The sequence below is a fragment of the Zonotrichia leucophrys genome, chromosome 10, assembly GCF_028769735.1.
Source record: "Zonotrichia leucophrys gambelii isolate GWCS_2022_RI chromosome 10, RI_Zleu_2.0, whole genome shotgun sequence".
Taxonomy (NCBI): domain Eukaryota; kingdom Metazoa; phylum Chordata; class Aves; order Passeriformes; family Passerellidae; genus Zonotrichia; species Zonotrichia leucophrys.
Genome location: NC_088180.1, coordinates 8,880,892 through 8,903,053, shown reverse-complemented (window position 1 = coordinate 8,903,053; position 22,162 = coordinate 8,880,892). Strand labels below are relative to the sequence as shown.

General features: G+C 38.2%; 2 protein-coding genes across 5 annotated transcripts in view; one reads left to right on the top strand and one right to left on the bottom strand.

The window, feature by feature from the left end:
- The window catches only part of GLDN (gliomedin), a 94,186-nt gene that overhangs the window by 32,787 nt on the left and 39,237 nt on the right, over positions 1-22,162 (bottom strand). For 2 of the 3 annotated variants that reach the window (XM_064721763.1, XM_064721765.1), the window contains exon 1: positions 11,211-11,346. The exons of the other annotated variant lie outside the window; for it this stretch is intronic. The gene's annotated coding sequence lies outside the window, so the exon portion shown is untranslated. Of the gene's footprint in view, positions 1-11,210; positions 11,347-22,162 lie in introns of those variants that run through there. 3 annotated transcript variants of the gene reach the window in all.
- Positions 248-21,796, top strand: LOC135452040 (aromatase). Of its 2 annotated transcripts, none has more exons than XM_064721758.1 (10): positions 248-327; positions 6,809-6,976; positions 7,948-8,098; positions 10,406-10,560; positions 11,239-11,415; positions 12,088-12,202; positions 13,156-13,270; positions 13,869-14,031; positions 15,207-15,448; positions 18,380-21,796. In XM_064721758.1, the coding sequence occupies exons 2-10, from the start codon at positions 6,832-6,834 to the stop codon at positions 18,644-18,646; spliced, it is 1,530 nt and encodes a 509-aa protein (XP_064577828.1). In that variant the 5' UTR covers positions 248-327; positions 6,809-6,831; the 3' UTR covers positions 18,647-21,796. The 2 variants fall into 2 exon arrangements, with proteins under 2 accessions (XP_064577828.1, XP_064577827.1); XM_064721757.1 differs by having other exon boundaries at positions 13,869-14,058.

The following is a 22,162-nucleotide window of genomic DNA, read 5'->3' as shown; positions in this document are numbered from 1 at the left end:
GTTTAATTCTCTGTTTGACTCTCCAGTCACAATTCTAATCAGCCCCAGGCATGTGTATCTCTGTCACTGGCTGTTTGGCAGCAGATACATTGAGCTGTAGAGGTAAAATTACAAAATTTTCTTTTCAAAGCTACAGCCCCTGATCTATTACAATAAACAAACTTCCATCTCCAAGCAACTGATCTCTTAGCAACAAGAAGCACCTGCATAAAAGATGCTACGGGGAGTGATCACCAGACAACCTATCCAGACCTGTGAGAGGAGCACATCAGGAGCCAGGACAGCGCTCTCCTCCAGCAGAAACCCACAAGTGACAAGAAGACACAGGTACCTTTTCAATTCATATTCTGGCATTTTTCTTCAAACTGCATGGGTAGGACATGAAATAAATGGGATTTATTTTTGTTTTGAGTGGGAAGTATGCCTTCTGGAGCTGCTTTGATCTGCTACTGTAATTATCTTTGTGTAAATTATATGCTGTCACTACCTAAACAGAGGGGTTTTTTAGCAGAAAATATGCAGGTCTTTGGCCAAATTCTTGGTAGTAAAACAGCAGCAATATGCTATATATTTGTCAAATGTTCTATGAAGTTTCTTTTCTAAAAAACAGCACAGTGCTCTTGCAGAACAGTTATCCTAAGAAAGTGTATTCACTTTGTGAATACACTTCAAAGCTGTTTACATTACATCAGAAAATATTTAATTTTTTCAGTTTTTTTATGGATGTGGACCCCATAGATTAAAAAACCAAACCTTTTCAGTGTTTCTGTGGTTTCTGATTTAATACTTTTGACTCTCAAGTGGATTTTTTCATGTGTACCGTGACAAAGTTCTGGTGGAATACAGAGCATGGGACAGACACTGCCAGCTGCTGCTGCACAGCAATGTAGAATTAATTGGGAAGTTGTGAATTTTGGACAAACTGACATTTCCAAGCATCACTGTCACAGCATGAAAAAATTGATTGTCAGTGAGGTTTAAAATGCAAGATTAAAATAAATTGAGGATAAAATTCTCAGGTAGAACAATCCTTGAACTGACCCTGGGGATTTTTTTATTCAGCCAAAGCTTGGTATATCTCAATTGGTGCTTGCTGTGGAAAGGTGCTGTCTTTCTTCTAGCTGCTATATCTCAGTTCATAATAATATCTGATTAATAAAGTAATTTGCAAAAAGAATGGTTTGAGAATTGTCATGCCAGAGGAAAAAGTCAAAAATTTAATTAATATTTCTTAGAGAGTCATCCCTTCTGTGTCAACTAACTTTTTGCTTAAATTGATCAAGGTATTTGCCAGCAGTAAAAGTACAACAGCAGAAACATGAATATGGTAGAGAGAGCTGGGTTTTATTTGAGAAATTAGAAACAAAACACCTACCCTGTGGTAACTGGGTAAACTGACAGCAGCTATCTACAGAAAACCCTCTCAAACAGTTCTGCTTTGCCACAGCCACAAGGAGTCTGATCAAAAGCACTATAGAAAGATTCCATTTGCCATTCACGACTCATTTTCTGATTAGTTTTGAGTTGATTAGACCTTGTGGTGCTGCAATGAAACTTCGAGGCTGGGATGAAGCAAATGCCAGCCCTGCCCCTCCTGCAGAGGTTTGCACATCCCAGCTGGTTTTGGTGCCCTGCTCTGCTCAGGAGATGGTTGGTGTCACAGGAACCCTGGTACCATCCCATGTGGGCGATGCTTTTCATGGACATTGTGGTGCCTCATAGGCAACAAGACCTTTTCACAAAAGTGCTAAAACTGACAAGTTATTTTTCCAAATCACACCTCAACCACCATATAAAGGCAAAAAAGAGGCATTGCTCTTACAACAGAACTCCATTAGTATTCAAATGGAGTCCTACATTTATAGAAGATATTTGTAATGTATTTGTTTCTGGAAAAGTGTTTAGTGACCAGCTAATTTCCAGTCACATGCCAGTACTGGGTGGTGCTAAGAAAACTGACCAAACTGACTCCAGACAGTAGGAACGTCAACATTTACAACAGTAATTTTAAGTTTGCCATTCCAAACTGCTTGGCACATTGGAACTCACTGTAGACCTTGAGAGAAAAGGGTGACAAGAAATTGAGTTTTGTGGATAAAGTTGTGGCCACCAGCAGCCCTGTAGCTCTGCAGCAGCATTTTAACAAGTGCTATCAAAGGCAGCTGACAGAACTTAATCTCAGAGAAGCAGGTTCTAGGGACAGATCCTATTCAGCTGTGAAACAAGGTAACCCTGTCATAACAACGCTCACCAGAATTAAAAAATAAAACTCAATATAATAGCAGAGGCATCAAATGTAACAATTTTTCTTATCACACAGTACAGATGTTTTTCAACACCACAAAATCATGGTTGTGTTCTGCCTTTCTCTTTCCCTTGCCCTCTGACACAAGTTTGGGCTCCTACCTCCTCATTTACTTGTCAAGAGCCCCTTTAGATTGCCAGGATGGTCATTACTAAATTCCCACCTGCAAGCTTTGCTGAAAGCTGTCATCTCTTCCTTCTCCATTCCTCCCCCTCCTCTAACCTAAACAACAGATGAAGTTGCAAGTGCTGTTTAGATTAGATTTCATAGTAATCAAGTGGTGCAGGATTAATCTTCTAGGCTGTAATAATCATTCAACACTGCTAGAATACATTTCCATAGTAATTAGATGGGATTGACCTCTACAGCTACACAAATTCCAGCCCACTGGCTTAAACTCTAGGAATGACTGAAAAAGGGGTTTATTGCCTCCTTTTCACATTTTACTATATTTATCTTCCTTTTGAGATGCAGAGGATTGAGTTAGAAGTAGAAAGTATTCCTAAAGAAGGCAGAGTGCTGCAGAAGCAGAGTAATGAAAACACCCAAATTTAAAATGTCAGCTCTGCACATTGGGACTGCAAACCCACCTGTAATGGGAGATGTCTGACAGATGCAAAGGATCAGGTGACTAAAACACAGTGAGAAGTTATTAAGTGATAAAAATAATTAAGTAATAAAACAAATGAAAAGTCATTAAGAAAAAAGTACTGTGTACCAAAGACAAAAAAATGTCACAAAGGAGTGCAATGTAAGATAACCAATAAATGGTGATGGAAAAACCCTCAGTGACATCCACGTTGCATTCTGAGAGAATTGAACAATTAGAAGAGACCACAGAATGCAGGGTGGCACTAAATAAATGTGCAGCCTGATGCTTACAGGGTAATTTTCCTCTCACAAGGAATGGTGAGCACTCCCAAGTTTAAAAAGTCTCCTGATGTGTTGTCAGCCCACAGCCTTTCAAGGAAACAAGACAATCCCTCCATCAAGGATGTGACATAGGCTGCACCCCTGGTGATAAAATCCACTTCAACTCAATTAAAACCTACTATTTTATTTTCCAGAGGTACTGTGTTCCTTCAGTTTATACCAACAATGGCAAAAATTGTGGTACAATGGGAGCAGATACTTAAAACAAAATGAGGTTTGTGTGAAATGTCTGCTTATTTTCCTAAACTGTTTAAACCTAGAAAAGTTGCTTCAGATGCTGCTAATACAAGTTATTAATACTTGGGAATTTTTAAGTAGCAGATTTTTTTCTCTCCTCACACAAGTACCACTCCAAAGGAAGCAACTCCAGGACACAAGAATGGCTCTCCAAGAGTTATCAGGCATTTTTATGAACTCCTTCTCAAAATTAAGAGAGATTTTGAGCTCCAATTCTATAGTATGATTTTATGAATTTGCTCCTTTACTTGCAGAGTCATTAAGCACAAAGCTGTAACCAGAATAAGAGGTGTCAATCCAGCTGTCATACAGATGTATGAGCTTTTCTCCTTACTGTGGACCTTGACATCATTCATCACATTACCTTTAGCAAGAAAACATTTGACAGAAGCTAGAACATTCTCCCAGTGCCTTGCAGCCAATCTCAAAAATGAGTAATCTCAAAGGCCCTCTGCTGGCAGCTGCTTTCCCAGGTGCTGAGATCTGTCATTGCTGCCAGGCCAGACAGCCTGGGCACATCCATCTCTTCTGTCCCAAAAGCCCTTTCCTACAATGACTCTCTTTTCCCCCACTGGATATGGGATTTTAAAAGTTTTGCCCCATAAATAAAAATCTGAACCAACAAACCACTCTGATCTGAGCCACCTCAACCAACTGCAAGGAAAGAAAAAATTACTTACAGCAAAAAAGCCAAAATGAGCAAGACTAGAGAAGCCTTCCTTATGCACAGTGGGCACTCTAACTCAGTTCCATTCCTAAATTTTTCAGTCTGCTCAGTGACTACTTACTGTCCAAATGGGTTTGAGTTTTTATGAGGAGAGATTTCACTCATGGGCAGTTCTTAAAAGATGAAATGCATAAAAAGTAGGATAAGGAGTTGTGTGGAAATATCTTTAAGGTGAATTTTTCATGGCCCAGCTGGCTTTTGCAGTGAAAAAAACGAGGTTAAAAATGCAAGCCCTGAAAGTGTGTTTCATTAATACACATTGAAATGAAGCAAAGAATTCCTCAGTACAGGAAATGTCAACTGTTTAAGTCTTGAGAAGCCACTTTGACTAAAGACGGTTTAAGATCAGGTCAAGAGTGTATAAAATATTCAAACCTAATACTTTGCCTTTAGTACTTTTATCTACATGACAGCACAATCCAGGATGTTGAAATTATAAATGTAACAGCAAGGTGCTGGACATAGAAAAAGAAAAAATTCTTTTACTAAAAACTGTAAAATCATGAAGCTGGGGCAATCAAGAATCTAAAACCCAGTCCATTGTTATCTGTATATTTTGAAAAAACAGAAACCTGTCTGCATTCCACTGGCAAAACAGTGATAAACTTGAGCTGTGAGTATTTAAGAGCTGAACAAGATCTAGAAGGGGGAGACTCATACTTGCAAAGTACACTGTGCAAACATATCAGGGCCTTCAACTCCACCAGGGCTCACCCTGCAGATATAATATTCACACATCCACATTGGGAGGCAAGAAATTGGTTTATTTCACAGCACCCAAATGCATAACCAGCTCCACGCTTGTCTGCACAGGGAATGTGAGGCACTGAAACTACTGAGTACACACCACAATATCTTGGAAATTAAAAAAAACAGAAAACACAATGTACACCAGAGCCTATCTGTGGCAATAGAGTAAAAACATGAAGTTTATGCAGATCCAGGGAGAAAGCAACATTAAAATGGAACTATGTACCCCAAGTGTGGTTTTTTCCCTCTATAATGCTGTAAACTCATTTTAGTGAAAGGGACAGAAGCTGATAAAACATTCACATATACACAGGCATGCTTTTGTTGTGGTAAGGAATAGCACTCATAATAAATAGCATGACATGATGGAAACGCTTGTGAATACAAAGCTGTTTCTCACAAGTCACAGGGCAATGGAACAGCTGGAGGTGTCCAGGGTGGTTCCTGTCCCTGGGCACCCTCAGAAGGGCTGGGCTGCTCCCCATTGCAACACCAGGGATGGTTCTGGAAGGTCACCTGGCACTTTGGTCATTTTGGATCATAAAACCCCAGAAGCCTGGACACAAAACACACAAAAGGGAGCATTGCATGCACCTGCAAGGTTTTAAACCACTGCTTGCTCCCTTTTCCCATATTCCCTTCCTACACTCCATACATTTCCTCCTTGGACCATACACATCAGGATTCTCCCTATCCAGAAAGCATCTATCCCATTCTTGGCTTAGTTTAACATAATTATAGCACTGCTAGTCACTACAGAGCAAGTTCCACTTTTTTCAGCCAAAGCAAAAAACAAACAAGAAAGCACTTGCTGAAAGTAAAACTGTATCTAAAAAGCTTCTGCTAAGTAAATAGATCCTTCAACTTTGAAATGCTGATGCAGGAAGAAACAAAACAAATCTCTTCTTAGTTATTGCCAGAGCAGAATTAAGATGTTTTATTAATAAAATATTGTGAATGTTCAAGCAGTACCTTCCTGTGGTTAAATGAGTTCTCACTCACATTCCTCCTCACACATATTCCTTCCCAGGTAACCTAACTTCTTATATTTTACTATTTAATTTAAAAATATGCAAAAAAACCTTTGAGATAATCCTTCTATTTTCTTTATGAGACCTGTTGGCTGTCCTTGGGTTTTCTTTCTTGTGCTGAGTGCTGGTTACAGCCTGAGTAAAATTATGGCAACAGATAATCTATGACCCTGTTTGTTATAGTATATATTATATTTTTCAAAGTATTTAAGAGAAAAACCATAAAAAATGCTTTACATCATATTTCATTATGTTATGTCAAAGGTTGGCAGTAAAAAAAAAGCTATAATACATGTCTCAGACAAAAACTGTGGCTCTGGGGTACTTTATCTGAATCATTGAAAACTACCATAGTTATTCTGGAAATTCAGGATCTCTGGCACTACAGGCATGCAGGAAGGGAACAGCTAAATAAGACAGACAAAAGCTGGCAAGTGAACACATTCAATGCTTGCACATGTGCTGAAAGTTTAATTTCTTGTGTTTTGGTTAGAGATGTGCGAGGAGTAAACCTCAGTGCTGGCCAGCGAAGCCGATATCAGAGATAAAACGTCTGACAGCCAAAATATCCAAAACTATGCCTCAACATCAAGGTCAGAAAACCTTTGTTATTCCCAAGCAAAAAAATGTGTCTGCTTCATGTCTCTTCTGACTGGTGATGAGGCTTGTCCCAGCAATCCCTCCAGGCAGTGCCCCGGTTATAAAGCCACGTCCAGAGCGGATTTGCTCATTTGTAGGGATTACAAAGGAGGTGAGAGGTACCAAGCAAAGCTGAACACAACTGACAGCCTCTGCCTCTCTCCCCTTCTCTCTCTCTTTCTGAAGCAAAGCAGAACCTCTTTGAAGAGATGGTCCTGGAGAGCCTGAACCCGATGCACTTCAACATCACCAGCCTGGTACCAGACACGATGCCCGTGGCCACTGTGCCCATACTCATCCTCATGTGCTTTCTCTTCCTCATATGGAATCATGAAGAGACTTCATCAATACCAGGTAAGTCAGCTTTAGCCCTTCTGCCACATTAAAGTTCTCAGAGTAATTTTTGTTTGTTTCTCAAATTTAAGTGCCAAATTAATGCTGAATAATCATGGCATGACAACAAAATTTGTAATGAATCAGTTTAAGTAATACAGATTCTTAAAATTTCCTGGTAAAGGAAATCAGGCTTATTCTAAGTTCAGAACTTCCATTATAATCATGGCTTGGCCATATGACATTTCGTCTTCAGCTTTATTTTGTGTATGCTAGAAAGCTATAATACTATTTTACAACTCAGGATTTTCAGCTATTTCATTCTATTTTACAACTCTCATTTTCATGCACATTATAAACTACTTTTTGGATGTTTTAAAGTTTAAGTCTCTCTAAATTACCTCGACTCTAAACAGTTATCTAAGAAGCTGTTCAGATTTTAGTAGGTTATCAATGTTTCTCTATCTCTAGCACTGAAAACCCTCCAGAACAGAACATCGAATCTCCTTTCCCTTCTGGAACATTCTGGGGGCTTGTTTAGACATTAATGGCTCAGCTTATTTTCCACCAGATGCAACACCCTGCTGCATGGAGGAGAGCAGTGCACAGCCTCTCACAGGTGTTGGACAGGAATAACCCTAAACCGGTACAGTGACTCCTGGAAGAAACTCTGGGAAAAGATTCTTGCCTACAAGAGAATTTCTTCTTCGTAGGATGGAGCCCTCGTCCCTCCAAAAGCAAGCAGCAGCTGGAAGCTGTCCAAAGCAGCAAAGAATGTCATTTGTTGTAGGTGCCACTGAAAGCACGACAGGCCTCTCAGACAGGGAGATTTCAGCAGCACAGCTGCAGCTCCTGAGACAGTTTCAGAGCAGGACAGTTTGTGTGAGCTGCCCAGCACAGGCTGTGCCTGCCGTGTGTGAAACCTCCTTTCACAAGGTGTTTTCTTGTCTGTGAGCACTGCTGAGACCAACCCTCTCTCCCCTGTTTCCTAGGGCCAGGATACTGCATGGGAATCGGCCCCCTCATCTCTCATGGCAGATTTCTCTGGATGGGAGTAGGGAATGCCTGCAACTACTACAACAAGACATACGGAGAGTTTGTGAGAGTTTGGATCGGCGGTGAAGAAACATTTATAATTAGCAAGTAAATCCTTATTTTCTATACTTAATAACTTGAAAAGCTTTATGTCTTTACAATCACTTTGCTACTTTAGTCTAAAGCAGAATTGAAGTTATTATTTTCAAAAAACATCCTAACAAAAGCCTATTACTTTCTGCTATTCACAGACCTTTTTCTAATCTTGTGTCTGTTTAAAGACTCTGATGTTGAAATTTTGGTGAATTCTCCTAATTTTTTTTTGTGGATAGGAAAGTACTATGGCTCAATCTTAGAAATAATTTACCATCTATTTTACTATCCATTTATTATAAACATAATATTCAGTTTAGGGATCTAGGCTTACAGCAATATGTTAAGTAAAATTTTCATTTTCTGTGTTTCTAAATTCCTCCTTAAAGTGGAAGTAAATGCTTGAAGGTTATGGCTCCAATTCAGTGACTTAACTAAGCAAATACAGCATTATAGTATTAGGAATAATTCCACTACAATTAATGGGATTATTCATAGGTTTCAATTATGCACAGTATTAAATGTAATGCTAAACTTCAGCCTATCATTTTATTAGCTCCATTGGTTTCTTAAATTGGATTATTACAACTCATGCCATGAAAAAGGAAAAAAAAAGCAGTAAAAGGTTTACCACATGTAATTGATAAAGAATCAGTACCTTTTAAGTAACAGTGTCAATCAATTAATACCTTCATTAAGTAAAAGCCTTTGAAAGAAGAGCAGCATAGAGAATAATAGCAGAATTTGCCATATGGTGCAAGTCAGCTTCATCTCTATTTAAACCTCAGCAGAAAGAAGTTATCATGATGAGAAAACTGTTTACATTTCTACCCTAAAAAGGTGTTACAAATATCAACTAAAGCAGTAAAATGTTCTGATAATGCTCTGAAAGCTTTGAAATTCTGACCAACTCTTATAGTTGTCTTTGTGCTACCAATTAATCAGAAATAAACCAGGAGTGCTGCTAAACAATGCCAGATTTACATTCAGATTTACATTTACAGTCTATACATTGTTTCTTTTCAGACATTTCTGGCATTAAATCATTGGCTATACCTAGAAGACAAATCATTAACTTTTTTTAAAGTAAGAACATAGAATAAAATTTTCAGTGGATCCTAAATTCACTGCAAAACTAAACATAACCTGGCTTCTGCACAAGAAAATCAATGTCATCTCTCTTCACCAATGTCATCTGAACTTTCAGCATCAAACCTAATACTGAGGTGCTAATGCTCAGAGAGAAGGACTTGCAGTCTTGCTTACAATAGCTGCTTACAAAAGTCCTCTTTTGGAGGACTTCATTAGATAGTTTCAAAAGGAAAACCTCCTTATGCAAGGTCACTTGACAAAACCCTGCCTTGAAACATTCTGATGTGTCTCCTGCACAGAGACATGTGGGACAGGAGGAAGAAAAACTGTGAAACCAAGGATATTCGCAGTCAATAGCAAAAGCCACATTTATATAATCTGACTGAAAAAATAAACCAAACCCATGTTACTAGTCTGGGGTTTGGCCCATAGACTATACTACACAGTAAAGAAAGAAGCATATTGTTTCATTTCAAATCTTTGATCTGATTTTCTTTCTTTTGGTTGGATTTCCTTTGATCAGTGTTTCATCACATGCACATTTCTGAAATGCTGGCTCCCTCTAAAGGGAATTATATCTTAAAGCAAGAATGCTATCTGCCAGCACCACCAAATTAATCTTGGTGGTGGTAAATACAATTATGCATATCATGGATTTCCCTTATGCATCTCTTTAAGAATATTTATTATTTATCCCATACATACCATTGTGCTATGATAATGCATATTCAAGTGATGCATGTGTTTTTATGCTTTCAATATGTGTCTGAGAATGATCAAAGAACTCCAAAAGAGTACATAGCATTGACTATACAACAGTAACGATGTAATTTAGTACACATCAAATATTTCACCTTATCCTCTGAAATATCTGACACTGGGCTCTACCTAAGTGTATCATATATCTACACATTTCTATGTATACACATTATATAGCTTAAAATGTTTCATTAACCATTTGCATTTTAATTGAAAAATAGTTTAAATCTGAACAGAAGAAATTACTGCTTTAACATAAACTCTGAAAGCATTGATCAGATTTTTTAATTATGTAAAAGATTTTTAATTATGTAAAAGGAACAACATTTCGTGCTAAGCATTGTGCTTGCTGCTAAATTAAGAATGCAAGTCAGCACTTGGGAGCAACTGTAGAATGTCAGCATACAAATGCTGTATTTAGTCTATGAAACAGTTCTTTTATTGGGGGCTTTTTCCTCCTTCCTTCCTCAGATCCTCCAGCGTGTTCCATGTAATGAAGCACTGGCATTACGTGTCTCGGTTTGGGAGCAAGCTTGGATTGCAGTGCATTGGCATGTACGAGAATGGGATCATATTTAACAACAACCCAGCTCACTGGAAAGAAATTCGACCCTTTTTCACCAAAGGTAACCAGTGTGCACTGACACCCTGCATCCCTGTGACACACACAGAGCCAGCCCTCCCTGAAATGCTGCTGTTTGTCTGAAATCCACTCTGGAGACCATAGGGTGGCATTCCCTGCTCTAGGGAGACATGAGAAGCTTCCCTCAAAAAGCTGTTGGACCCCATTGGCTCCTTGCCCTGTTCCTGTGTCTGTTCCTATGTCCCTGAGCCACTCCTTCCCATTTCCCTGATTGTCCCTCACCTCTGTACTGCCCCGAGACCAGGGTCAGCCCCCAGGCCCCTGGAGAGAGTAAGGGAGACCCTCTGTGTGTAGAAGTGGGGACTTGAATATTTCACCTCACGACTGAATAAAACATGTGAGGATATTATGCAAAGACCCTTTTTGCTTCCTTACCCTGCACCATACCAGCAAAATCCTTTTTGTTTCTTTACCCTGTACCATCCTAGCAAAGATCCTTTTTGCTTCCTTACCCTGGACTATACCAGCAGCTATTCAGGCTGCTACAATCTGTCCCCGTATTTTCCTTTCAAAGAACGATAAACCATGAAGCTCCAGAATGGTTTTGCACCAGCCACTGACACAATTTTCCATTTCATCAACACTGCTATCACCACTTGAGGCATCATAAAGAAGGTACAAAAACTAACAAACCTTTTGTGCTTTTGCACAAATGTCCCAGCTCTGTCTGGCCCCGGGCTGGTGCGGATGATCGCGATTTGTGTGGAGTCAACCATCGAGCACCTGGAGAAGCTGCAGGAGGAAACCACAGAGCTGGGCAACATCAACGTGCTCAACCTCATGAGGAGGATCATGCTCGACACTTCCAACAAGCTCTTCCTCGGGGTCCCTCTGGATGGTACTGACAGCTCCAGTTCTGGGCCACAGGATGGGTCTGAAATGCATATCCAAGGAAAATCCATTGACACCGCTCAGCTGTTTTGTCTCAAAATAAACAGAGCAAGAACAGACCCTTGTATCACCATATAAATAATTGAAATTGATTTAGTATCATATTAGTTACAAAAAAGTTTTACATGACCAAAAATATGCATTAGCTTGTCACCCACCTTAATGAATAGTACCATTTGAAGAGATGTTTATGCACCAATTTGGTACAATTCCAATATTAAATTATATTCATGCAAGAATCAAATCTTTCTACCAAACTAAATGATTGCTCTAAAAAGTTAACCTAAAAAATTATGTTTTCTGTTTCTTCAGCCTATAACAGAAGTAATATTATCAGGATGTCTAAATTGCCCATTTCAGTGATCTGCAATAGCTCTGCTTCTGCTCTCCTGTGGGAGACTCTTTGGTCTGGCTGACACACCTCTGTGTCCTTGCAGCAAGTTACCAAGAGTTTCTGCAAAGATCTAGACCTTTCTTACACTGTGCTTCAAATGTTACCTACCAGTTGCTTATCAGATTCCCAGGAAGTTAGTGGAGTAGGGAACCCAACCTTATTATTAATTTTCTGAAAGATTTACCTTACTTGACTAATGACCTTTTTTTTAAAATTTCTTTACAGAAAATGCCATTGTGCTTAAGATTCAAAACTACTTCGATGCCTGGCAAGCCCTTTTATTAAAGCCTGACATATTTTTTAAGATTTCTTGGCTGTGCAAGAAGTACAAAGACGCAGTGTGAGTATCAACCGTTGTACAGAGCGATTGCATAAGAGTCTTTCTTTCTTTTTATGAAAAAGCATTTCCCTCGATGGGAAATCAAGGGAAATGAATCAGATCTTTCCTCTGCCTTTAGGAAACTAAATTGACACTTGCAGAGGGGCTGCTGAGGTTCCCTGTCCACAGAGCCAAGACAGAAGCAGGTTTGTCACTGATGGTACAAGTAGCTGAATTCTGGGACCAGTTTAAAGCTTTGTCTATCCAGTCCCAATTTATTCACCAAAACATCAGTTCATGCACATTCAAATGTGAAACTAAACTTTGCTTCAGACAAGGCAAAGCCATTGTATGGATGAAGTGATTATTTGCCGTCCAGTTGAGGACAATCAGAGCAGGTTGCAGCTCATCCAAACAAGGAAACCTATCTGTATTCAGGGTAGAGACCCCAAAGAGTTAAACCTTGAACAATTTCTGGTTATTGTATTTCTCAACATGCATTTTTCAGTCAACCACTCATTTAGGAGTTAAAACTTGGTGGTCAGTGTGATAATCCATTTCAACAATTTTTCTAATACTTGTCTAAAAAAGCCATCCCTTATGTTCTCTAAATTCATTTTACTTACTGATAAAACACAATATAACATACAAGGAAAGAAAATAATTCTTTGGAAATGGTAATAAATCTTTAAAACCTTTATTCATTAATAGTGTATATAGACAGTTTTCCCTCCTTTTCAGTCTATTCTATAAAAAGAGATTAAGATTCATTCCAGACTGTCAAGTAATTATTTAAGAATAATAAGAAAACACACTTTGCCTAAGTATTACTACTTTTGCAGAGAACCATATAACTATTCTTAGGAATACTTAATTTCTGCCATCCTTAGGTGCTTTTCTTGATATATCTCTGCATTTCTAGTCATACTCTGGTGCAGATATTGATCAATATGTTGCATTTAATCTCTTTTCAGCAAGGATCTTAAAGGAGCAATGGAAACTTTAATAGAACAGAAAAGACAAAAGCTTTCCACTGTGGAAAAGTTGGATGAACACATGGATTTTGCATCCCAGTTGATTTTTGCACAGGTATTGGGAATTTACTCAAAATATGGCAAGTTTTGGTTTTTCTGACAATCTCCTGAACACAGGCTTTGCAATTTAATCTTCACATGCCTCTCTAAAAGTCACATATCATAAAGCGATGCTGAGCTGGTGCTGGGGAGTCCCTGAGAGTGACTCACATAAGAATATTGTATTTCAGGATCAGGTGCTTGTCATATTTATCTCATGGCTTAAACGACATCCCTAAAACTCTTGCATCTATCCCTGAGTGTCCTTCAGTCTTTTTTTAACCCCTATGTATTATTTAATATATTGCCTTTTGTTTGGAAAGGTTTCAAATGTTATATCACTCCTACCTTGTGTAATCTCTGACAGCTCACAAACTCATTGAGGAAATGAAACAAACTAAAAAGAATTTGAGCTAAGAACATAGATTTCTGCTTTCCTGCAAGACACCCATCAGAACATGAGCTTTCTGTCATTCTCTGAAAGACAAAAAAGAAATGCTATTTAGTGTAAGATAGACTGTGCAGAAATTGTGCAGTCTGTAAGACCTTTGTTGGCGTCAGAGGTCAGCAATCAACATTTTCTCCAAAATTTCCTATTTTATTTTTTTTTCCAGAACAGAGGGGATCTGACTGCTGAGAACGTGAACCAGTGTGTGCTGGAGATGATGATTGCTGCTCCTGACACTCTGTCTGTGACTCTCTTCTTTATGCTAATCCTGATTGCAGAGCACCCCACAGTGGAAGAGGAGATGATGAGAGAAATTGAAGCTGTTGTGGGTAAGCATGAGCTGCAAAGCCAGTCAGGTGGGAATATAATTTTGCTTCCGCAGTGATCTAATTTCATTTATCTAAATCTGAAAATTTTAAGCAATTTCTCCTAACAGAAGTGTTTGTTGTAAAACATGTGAACTATTATTGTAAGTAAAAAATTATACTAAAGAGCAAATGAAAAAATGTGAGAAATTTATAAAATAAAATAGGAATCATCAGAATTGATAATATATTAGAAAAAATGTGGTATATTTTCTCCTCAGCAACCACAGTAATATCAGCATTCACCTGAAGTTTAATTGAAATTATTTTCCTGTTACCCTGATACAGCAAAAGGGGGCACTTGTTTCAAATAATTCTAATCACCAGTATTTTTCTGTGCTAAAATAGAGAACTTCTCTAAGTTTCATTATAACTCCAGAAGGAAAAGACTAGACAAAATTAAAATTATATTCTGCTGTCATCCATTTTGATCTCAAATTGGCCTCCTCTAAGTACTAATTACTAACTATTCAAAACACAATCAAGATATTCCAAATTTGTATTCTTCCCCTTCTCTAGCCTTCATTCAAAGCCTGACGCTGAACCAATATAGAAACTAATTTCATCCACTCTTATTTAAGTCTTACTTCTGGTCTGTTAAACACCAGAAAATGTATCACAAGTCCTTCACTCTTTTTCTAAGGTACTTTTAATAATCCTCATTGCACTGTCCTCATGAGAGTACTCACTCACTCATTTTCCCTGCTTCTTTCTGAAGCCTTGCCCTCTAAGGTGAGGCTTCACCACACGGAGGAAATTTAACATCCCTACAGAATGAGCTCCAGACCATCCCCAGGGTCTGTTTGCTGTCAGCTCCTGGAAGATGAATTTGTTGTTCCTTGTTGCTCTCTCATGCAAAACCCAAAGAAAGACCCCCAGAGTTTTGTTGGTGACAAGAACAAAGAGTGATAAGAAGATGAGAAGATTGTTAATTAATAAACTAGGATTTACACTAATGAACAATATACCAGATTTCCTCAATAAGGAAGGCCACACAAAACTCCTTAGAAGCTGCCGGATCCTTCCTACTTCAGAACCCAATAATCTTCCCAAAATGTTCTGATATTTGTACAATGAAGTTATGAAGTTATTAAATTCCTAACCAACTACTCTCTTCACCATCTGCTCTATTCCACAAGGCGACAGAGACATCCAAAGTGATGACATGCCAAACTTAAAAACTGTGGAGAATTTTATTTATGAGAGCATGAGATACCAGCCAGTGGTGGACCTGATCATGAGGAAAGCACTGCAGGACGATGTCATTGATGGCTACCCCGTGAAAAAGGGCACCAACATCATCCTCAACATCGGCCGCATGCACAAACTCGAATTCTTCCCTAAGCCAAACGAGTTCTCTCTTGAAAATTTTGAGAAAAATGTAAGTTTTCCATCTTGTTTCTTACAGAAATTTGGATATTATTTATTGCTAATGTCTCTTCCTCTTACTTTTCTCAAGAACTTTGTGACCATAAGACTATTTTCCCTTTGTCTAAGTGCCAAGTTAGCCATACAACCTGCTGATTACTGTTGTTATTATTAGAGCTGGGCAGATATTTTCCTGTCAAGTTGTCTTTTAAATAAAAAATAATCATAACATAGAAAACAGTTTTTTCCAGACATAACAGTTTTGATTAAAAATCTCTGATTAAATTTGTCAGACACACACGGTTGCCATTATATCCCCTGGCACTGGACAAAATAAAAAGGTTTTATGGGGCTAAAGCCATGCCAGCAGCCCACAGGGCTGAGCATTCTCTGGAGAGGTGAAGCAGTGCAGTAACTTCTGAGAGACTGGGGATCCAATGCCCATGTTATTCTTTTTTTTTTATTTTTAAATTAACAATATTTTATAGACCATAATGAAAATGTTAAGTTCTAACTCAATACTGCAGATGTTGAGTAATTAAGTTCCCGTTCAGCTCTGAATTTCAAATGAAGTTATCTTCTAACTACCAGGAGAACTACAATCAAAAGCAATATGTGAATATTTTTTCTTCTTGTAATCCCCCACTGGTTCAAATCATCCTTCAGATTATTTACTCAGACCTCTGCTCTGCTGATTACTGATTAAACAATTGGTTTTGTGAAGCTGTATTTGTTCAGCAATAATAACCTGGAGAGATTAAAACTGCACTGATATGTTAGCAGCTGCACACATGAACACTGACAGCAGCAATTTCAGCTTTAAAAAAGAACAGAATACTTTGATACACCTAAAATGGACTCACCATTAAAACACCTGAAGCAACAACTAAGAAAGAAAAAAAAAGTGCTCAAGCCAGAAAAAAACTAAGGTTTAACTATTTCTTACCAAAAAAGCTAAGCATATCAAATATAACACACACAAAAAATGAGTATTAATCCACCTGGTTCATATTTCTCAACTGCTGAGCAAATCCTGCAAACCACATTAAAAACAACAGCTCAAAAAAAGTTTTTGCAGAAAATTCAAGAAGAGTAAGTGATGAAGTTTATCAAAATTACAATTCCCTGTGAATAGACTCCATTTTGCTACCCATTATTTACATTCCAAGTATTTCTATCAAAAATTGATATCTTGCTTAATTTACGAGGACATTTTGCTACTAAAAATATTTCCCCTTGACCAAATATTTAACCACACATTTTCTATCTGACTTGATGCATTCTGTTTGCCACATAATTATTCTGGCAGGCACAATTTCCCTCCAGTTCTCTAAGTGAATAGCAATCCACAGCATTATTTATGATAAGATGCCATTGTTAGAATCTAAACATTTTTCCATTTTCACAGGCTGTGCATTTGCCATTGTGCTGCACTGCCAGCTGCTGTACTTGCTCTGTGTTATAAACACTTGTATTTATCTATAATTTTTCCAAAAGCATGGCTCAGTTTATTTCAAAAAAAATTAAACTGAACACTTCTGTCAGCCTGAAAGTAAGAAAAAACAGTACACTTTTTCCAGATGATTTGATATAAATATATGGTTTCTACTCCATTCTTGTTAAATAGGAAATCAGAACATGGTTAATGCCTCACTTTTTTAAAAAGAAGTTACACAGATGAAGAAAAATAATTTCTTTATAACCAGACTTTCTTTTTAACTGATCTATTCAATGGCAATAAAGGTAGCAGAAACTAGCTGTTGACTCTTCAGGAATCCTGGGAATCCTGCAATTCCTATTTCAGCTGCCAGGGCAGAAGACAATAGCTTTGTGTTATCTCTCTATTAAATACGAAAAATTTTAACATTTAATTTCATGACAAATTAGTTCTCAGAAATATTAGCTTTATAATTACAAATGGAGTAGGCGTATGGCTCAGTGATTATCATTAGACAACGCATCAGCCTGTATTTCAGATATTTATAAGCTTTATAATGAACATTTTCTGAAGAACTTTTTAATGAACTTTAATGCATTTGAAGAGCAGAGGCTTCACTCCATTTCACAGCTTGTGGTGAAATCCCTGTAGTTCCCAGGACAAACAGACAAACACATGAGCAGAATTCAATTGTTTAACTGAACAATCCCTGCTACCTCTGAATTTCCAAGGGCTGATCCACACTTCTGTCAGTGCCTGCAGGTGGGTCTGGGATTTCCAGTGTGAAATGAGAAATTACTCTTAAAAGTTTATTTCCACAAGTTTTTCAGAATATATCTGTGGGAATCCTTAAAATCAGAGGATTTTGGGAAAGCTGCAAAAGGCAGGCCTCAGAGACAGCAGAATTCTGATTAGAGTTAAGCAGTAGCCATAAGATTGGTCAGCAGAAAAATTACGTAAGAAGTAGAAAAGGACAAATAGAACAATGGTCTGTGTATTAATGGTGGTCTAGAATAGCTCCCTAAGCTGCAGAAAAGTATATATATCTAGAGAAATATTAGGAAGTTCTAAGCTTGATAATGGAGCTCTGCATGTTGTGTTTTAAGGCTTACAAGCAGGTATTGTATTTGAAATAAGCAAGCATTGTTTTAACCAAAAGTACACGTGCTTATAGGGGTTGGATAGAACTACTGTCAATGTGCTTTTGCTATGTGTGATTGGTCAAAAAACTTCTAAAGTCAGTTGTAACATTAAGTTCTTGGTCTGCTGCCTGGGATGTGAGCTGCTGGCATCTTCCCACTGTCATAACCATGCAATGAGACTGATGCTGGAAAATACAACAACTCAAGGCACATTCCCAGCAGTCCCGTCCCATTTGTGATTTGTGATAGGCCTGGCAATAATATTGACTGGCAATAATATCTACTACCAGTTTCCATCATTGTTTTCACTGCTTTTAAGAAGAAAAGCCTGTCTCTGAGTTTCCTCCTCACGTTGCTCCTGCAGGTCCCCTCCCGCTATTTCCAGCCCTTCGGGTTTGGCCCCCGGAGCTGCGTGGGCAAGTTCATCGCCATGGTCATGATGAAGGCAATCCTGGTGACTCTCCTGAGGCGCTGCAGAGTGCAGACAGTGAAAGGAAGAGGCCTGAACAACATCCAGAAAAACAACGACTTATCCATGCACCCCATAGAGAGGCAGCCTCTGCTGGAGATGGTTTTCACACCCAGAAGAAATGCAGACAAGAGTCAGGGTGATAGAATGGATCAGCACTAAAGTTACAGGATTTTCTCAACCTCTAAGAAATATTCATCATTCCTAGTTAAATACAGAAAGTAAAATGCTTTGTTGCCCCCCTAAATGACTTCATGTGACGCCTTGTTCTGCCTGTGCAGCAGAACCAAAGGCCAGAATTGGAAAGACTGAAAGTACAGAATAATTTTGTTGTAGATGAAGCCACGCTATACAATTCCTGATTACATTTTAAAACCATAGAGTTTAGACAAAGTTACACCTTCCCTTTCAAACACTGCCAGTTCAGAGGTTTGAGGGTCAACAAACCAACATAACATGATGTGTGCTTAATTCTCTTTCCCCCACCTCCCTGAAGCTGGACCTAGCAATATTTGACCACAGCAAAAACGCTGTTTTCAAAATAGCTGAATGAATAATATTAGTTCATTTCAAGACTAAGAAACAATTTAAAGTAGTCAGGACGTCTATAAGTTGTAAAGAAATGTTTGAAAAAGAAGTCATTCAAACATTTTTCTTTACATGTTTTGCTGTCCTGTTAGATACCAAAGATTTAGTGTCACACAGATTTTACCAATAACAGTAACTTGAGGAGTACTAGGTAATAATGGTAGTTGAGGTAACTATTTTATATCTTTAAAACCCAGTCTCCTGCTGCAGGGGATCTGTAAACATCTTAAAGCCAGGTGAGAATGAGGTAATGAACTCCAAACAGTGTCACCAGCCCACATGGGTGGGGTGACTTTCAGCCCCGCCTCCTCACCTGATTGACTACAGAAATTTCCCACCTCCCCCCATCTTGAGTGAAGGTCAAATTCCCTCTAAGATGCCTAAGATGTGCCAAATCCTTTTTTGACCTGGTTTTAGTTGCTCAATTCCACTTCAGAGAGTAAGATTTGGAATTCTTGCCCATGTTCACCTGCCAGAGCACGAGACAGTGTCCCTTCCTAATGATCCAAACAACTCCTGGTGCTGCTTCTGCAGGAGCTCTGGGCAGTGTCCTGCTCTCTCTCTTGCTCCATGCCCACTGATGTACAGAGGTTCTGAGTTTATAAAGATAAACACTTTCATGAAGCAAATTTCACTGGGTAAGTGCCCAGAGTTTCATAGTGACAAAGGAGAGAAGCTCTGAACTAACAAGAAGATTTCTAGAAAATGTTTTTTTCGAGGTCCTTTGCATACACAGGTTTTCATTATAACTATAAACCAGGCTGGGGTTTATACTTAACCCCTAACAGGAAAAACTACTCAACCTTTCTGTTCAGAATTGACCCATCTTGAAATTTGTAGTCTGGACATCGATATGTTTAGTAGCCTAATGAGGAGTTGCCAGCTTGGTCAAGAAGAAAAAGATCTTCCTGGCCAAATGACAACATTCCTTGATAGAGATTTTCCATTTTCATTAAGCTTGAGTTTTCATACTGTGTAACACAAAGAAAGGGATTTTCCAGATAAAGTGCCTTGATAAAGACAACTAACCAATGTACAATAGGCTTTATATTAACCTTTTCCTTCCAAGTCATTTAAACTATAATAGAAGGCAAAGAAAAAAAGGAGAAAAGAGAAAAATTGTGTTCAGACAACTATACTTTGAAAATAGAAATAAAATTTATTAATGAATCTATTTCTTCTGACCACTGATCTCAGGCACAAGTTCAGAAGAGAAAGATCTATCCAGTAGCACAGAAAAACAGCAGAGACCCAACAAATTACCATATGCCCCATCCAAAGGTAATGAATTAGACTGGGAATGGTGACAAAAAAGAGGAGCTGCCCATTTAGGGTAATTCTCAAAACAATATAAAAATTTTGTACAGTAATTTAAAAAATCAAACTTGAAAGCAAACTTGAACAATTTATTGCAGCTAGGTTACTTTTAAAACTTTCTCCATAACTTTTGCATTATACAAAAAATTACAAGAGCAAGGTGCAATCCTGTACCACTTGTACATGCAGACAAAACTGGGCAGTTGAAGACACGAATAAATAGGATTTAATGGTAAGACTCAATGGTCTTTTCCAAATTAAAAGGTTCTGTTTCCTAGGATTTCTATTTTTTAGGTCATGAAGTGCCACAGTGGTATGAATCTGTGGAATATCTAATGTGATCTCTGTTTCTACATACTTTATACCCTTTAAACTAAGAAATTGACAAAGCAGTTGGGAGAAGAACAAACAACCAACCATGTTTAAAACCTTTTTACTCTTTCTGCATCATAAACCACTTCAGGGTACTTCAGTGGGCATGTATTTCTTATTTGCATTAGAACTTTGCAAATCCACTGAAGGCTCCTTTTCTTGAGAATAAACTGCTATTTTATACACAGGATACATATCTTTGCTTATTTCACACATAAAACAAATTTTGTAGAGATAATTTACTGTCTGATTTTCCCACCTCACAATTATAGGCCTCCTCCAAGTAAAGTTTTTTACACGCATGAAGTTAATAAATTATCATGCAAATTTTGAAGTAATTTTATGAAATCAAATAGATGGAAAATGCATGCTGCTCTGATTTCTTGAATGTATTCTACATTGTTGAATTTGTAGGCAAGGAATTTCAGAAAAATTATTACCATAATTATTCAATGGACAAAATAAAGCAGTATCATTTTTTACTTTTTCTCAGCAAGACAACAGAGTTATTTCCCATTGTGTCTGACATGTTTTGAACACAACATTCCTGGTCCTGTGGTTTCTACAGGATTTACTTTGGTCCCTGTTTGGACAGCAGAGCTGTGATTGATCTGAGCTCTCAGCTCATCTGAGTCCTGCTGGCCCTGCCTCTGTTGGGCTGCTCCTCAGTGCTCTGTTTGCATGGATATTTGTTTGGATGTTTGCACTGCCAGCTCCATCCCCACCCCACAATCCCACCCCTGCTCGATGGCTGCAGCTGGGGCAGCAGTTTCAGACCTTGCCACAAGGGTACCAACAGGTTCAACCTTTCACTGTACAGAACAGAGCCCTGGTTTTAAACAGTGTTTTACCACCAGGCACTGCACAAATTCCTGTGGCTTTTTAAACCACATCAAGCCTGCAGTCATGACGTGACTGCTCCATTAATGTTCAATGCATTGCACACAACAAACTCAAATGTGTTTTATACTTCACTGTGATTATGGGCTGCTCACAGCACATGGATGTGGATGTTGTCAGCAAATAAAATAAACATCAAATAAAAGTTGTATGCAAAAGAGTTTAAAGTCATGTTTCATCATGTTTTCCCAATCTGAGAATCACAAGATTGTGTTAAAATGCATGAGTGTGTCTGCATGAATTAACAGATCAATGTATTAGATACAAGGATGAACTCCACAATGTTCTAAAAATCAAAATTCCCACTGATTTTAGATACTATATTACTGCCAACATATTTTTCATGACAGCAAGAAAGCATAGTTAAAATAATTTAAATTGATACATGACTACTTTCCGAGGAATGCACTTTATCAAAGCTTTAATGAAGGAAGAGGTAGGTTTTGGTGGTTCTTAAGATACAGGTATTTGTGAATATAACAAAAACAAATTGGCTTGATG

Bases quoted from the DNA above. Each gene is read 5' to 3' on its own strand.
- LOC135452040 (XM_064721757.1), top strand. From the start codon at position 6,832: ATGGTCCTGGAGAGCCTGAACCCGATGCACTTCAACATCACCAGCCTG. The intron at 6,977-7,947 runs GTAAGTCAGCTT...CCTGTTTCCTAG, and splicing joins AGAGACTTCATCAATACCAG to GGCCAGGATACTGCATGGGA. The intron at 13,271-13,868 runs GTATTGGGAATT...TTTTTTTTCCAG, and splicing joins CCCAGTTGATTTTTGCACAG to AACAGAGGGGATCTGACTGC.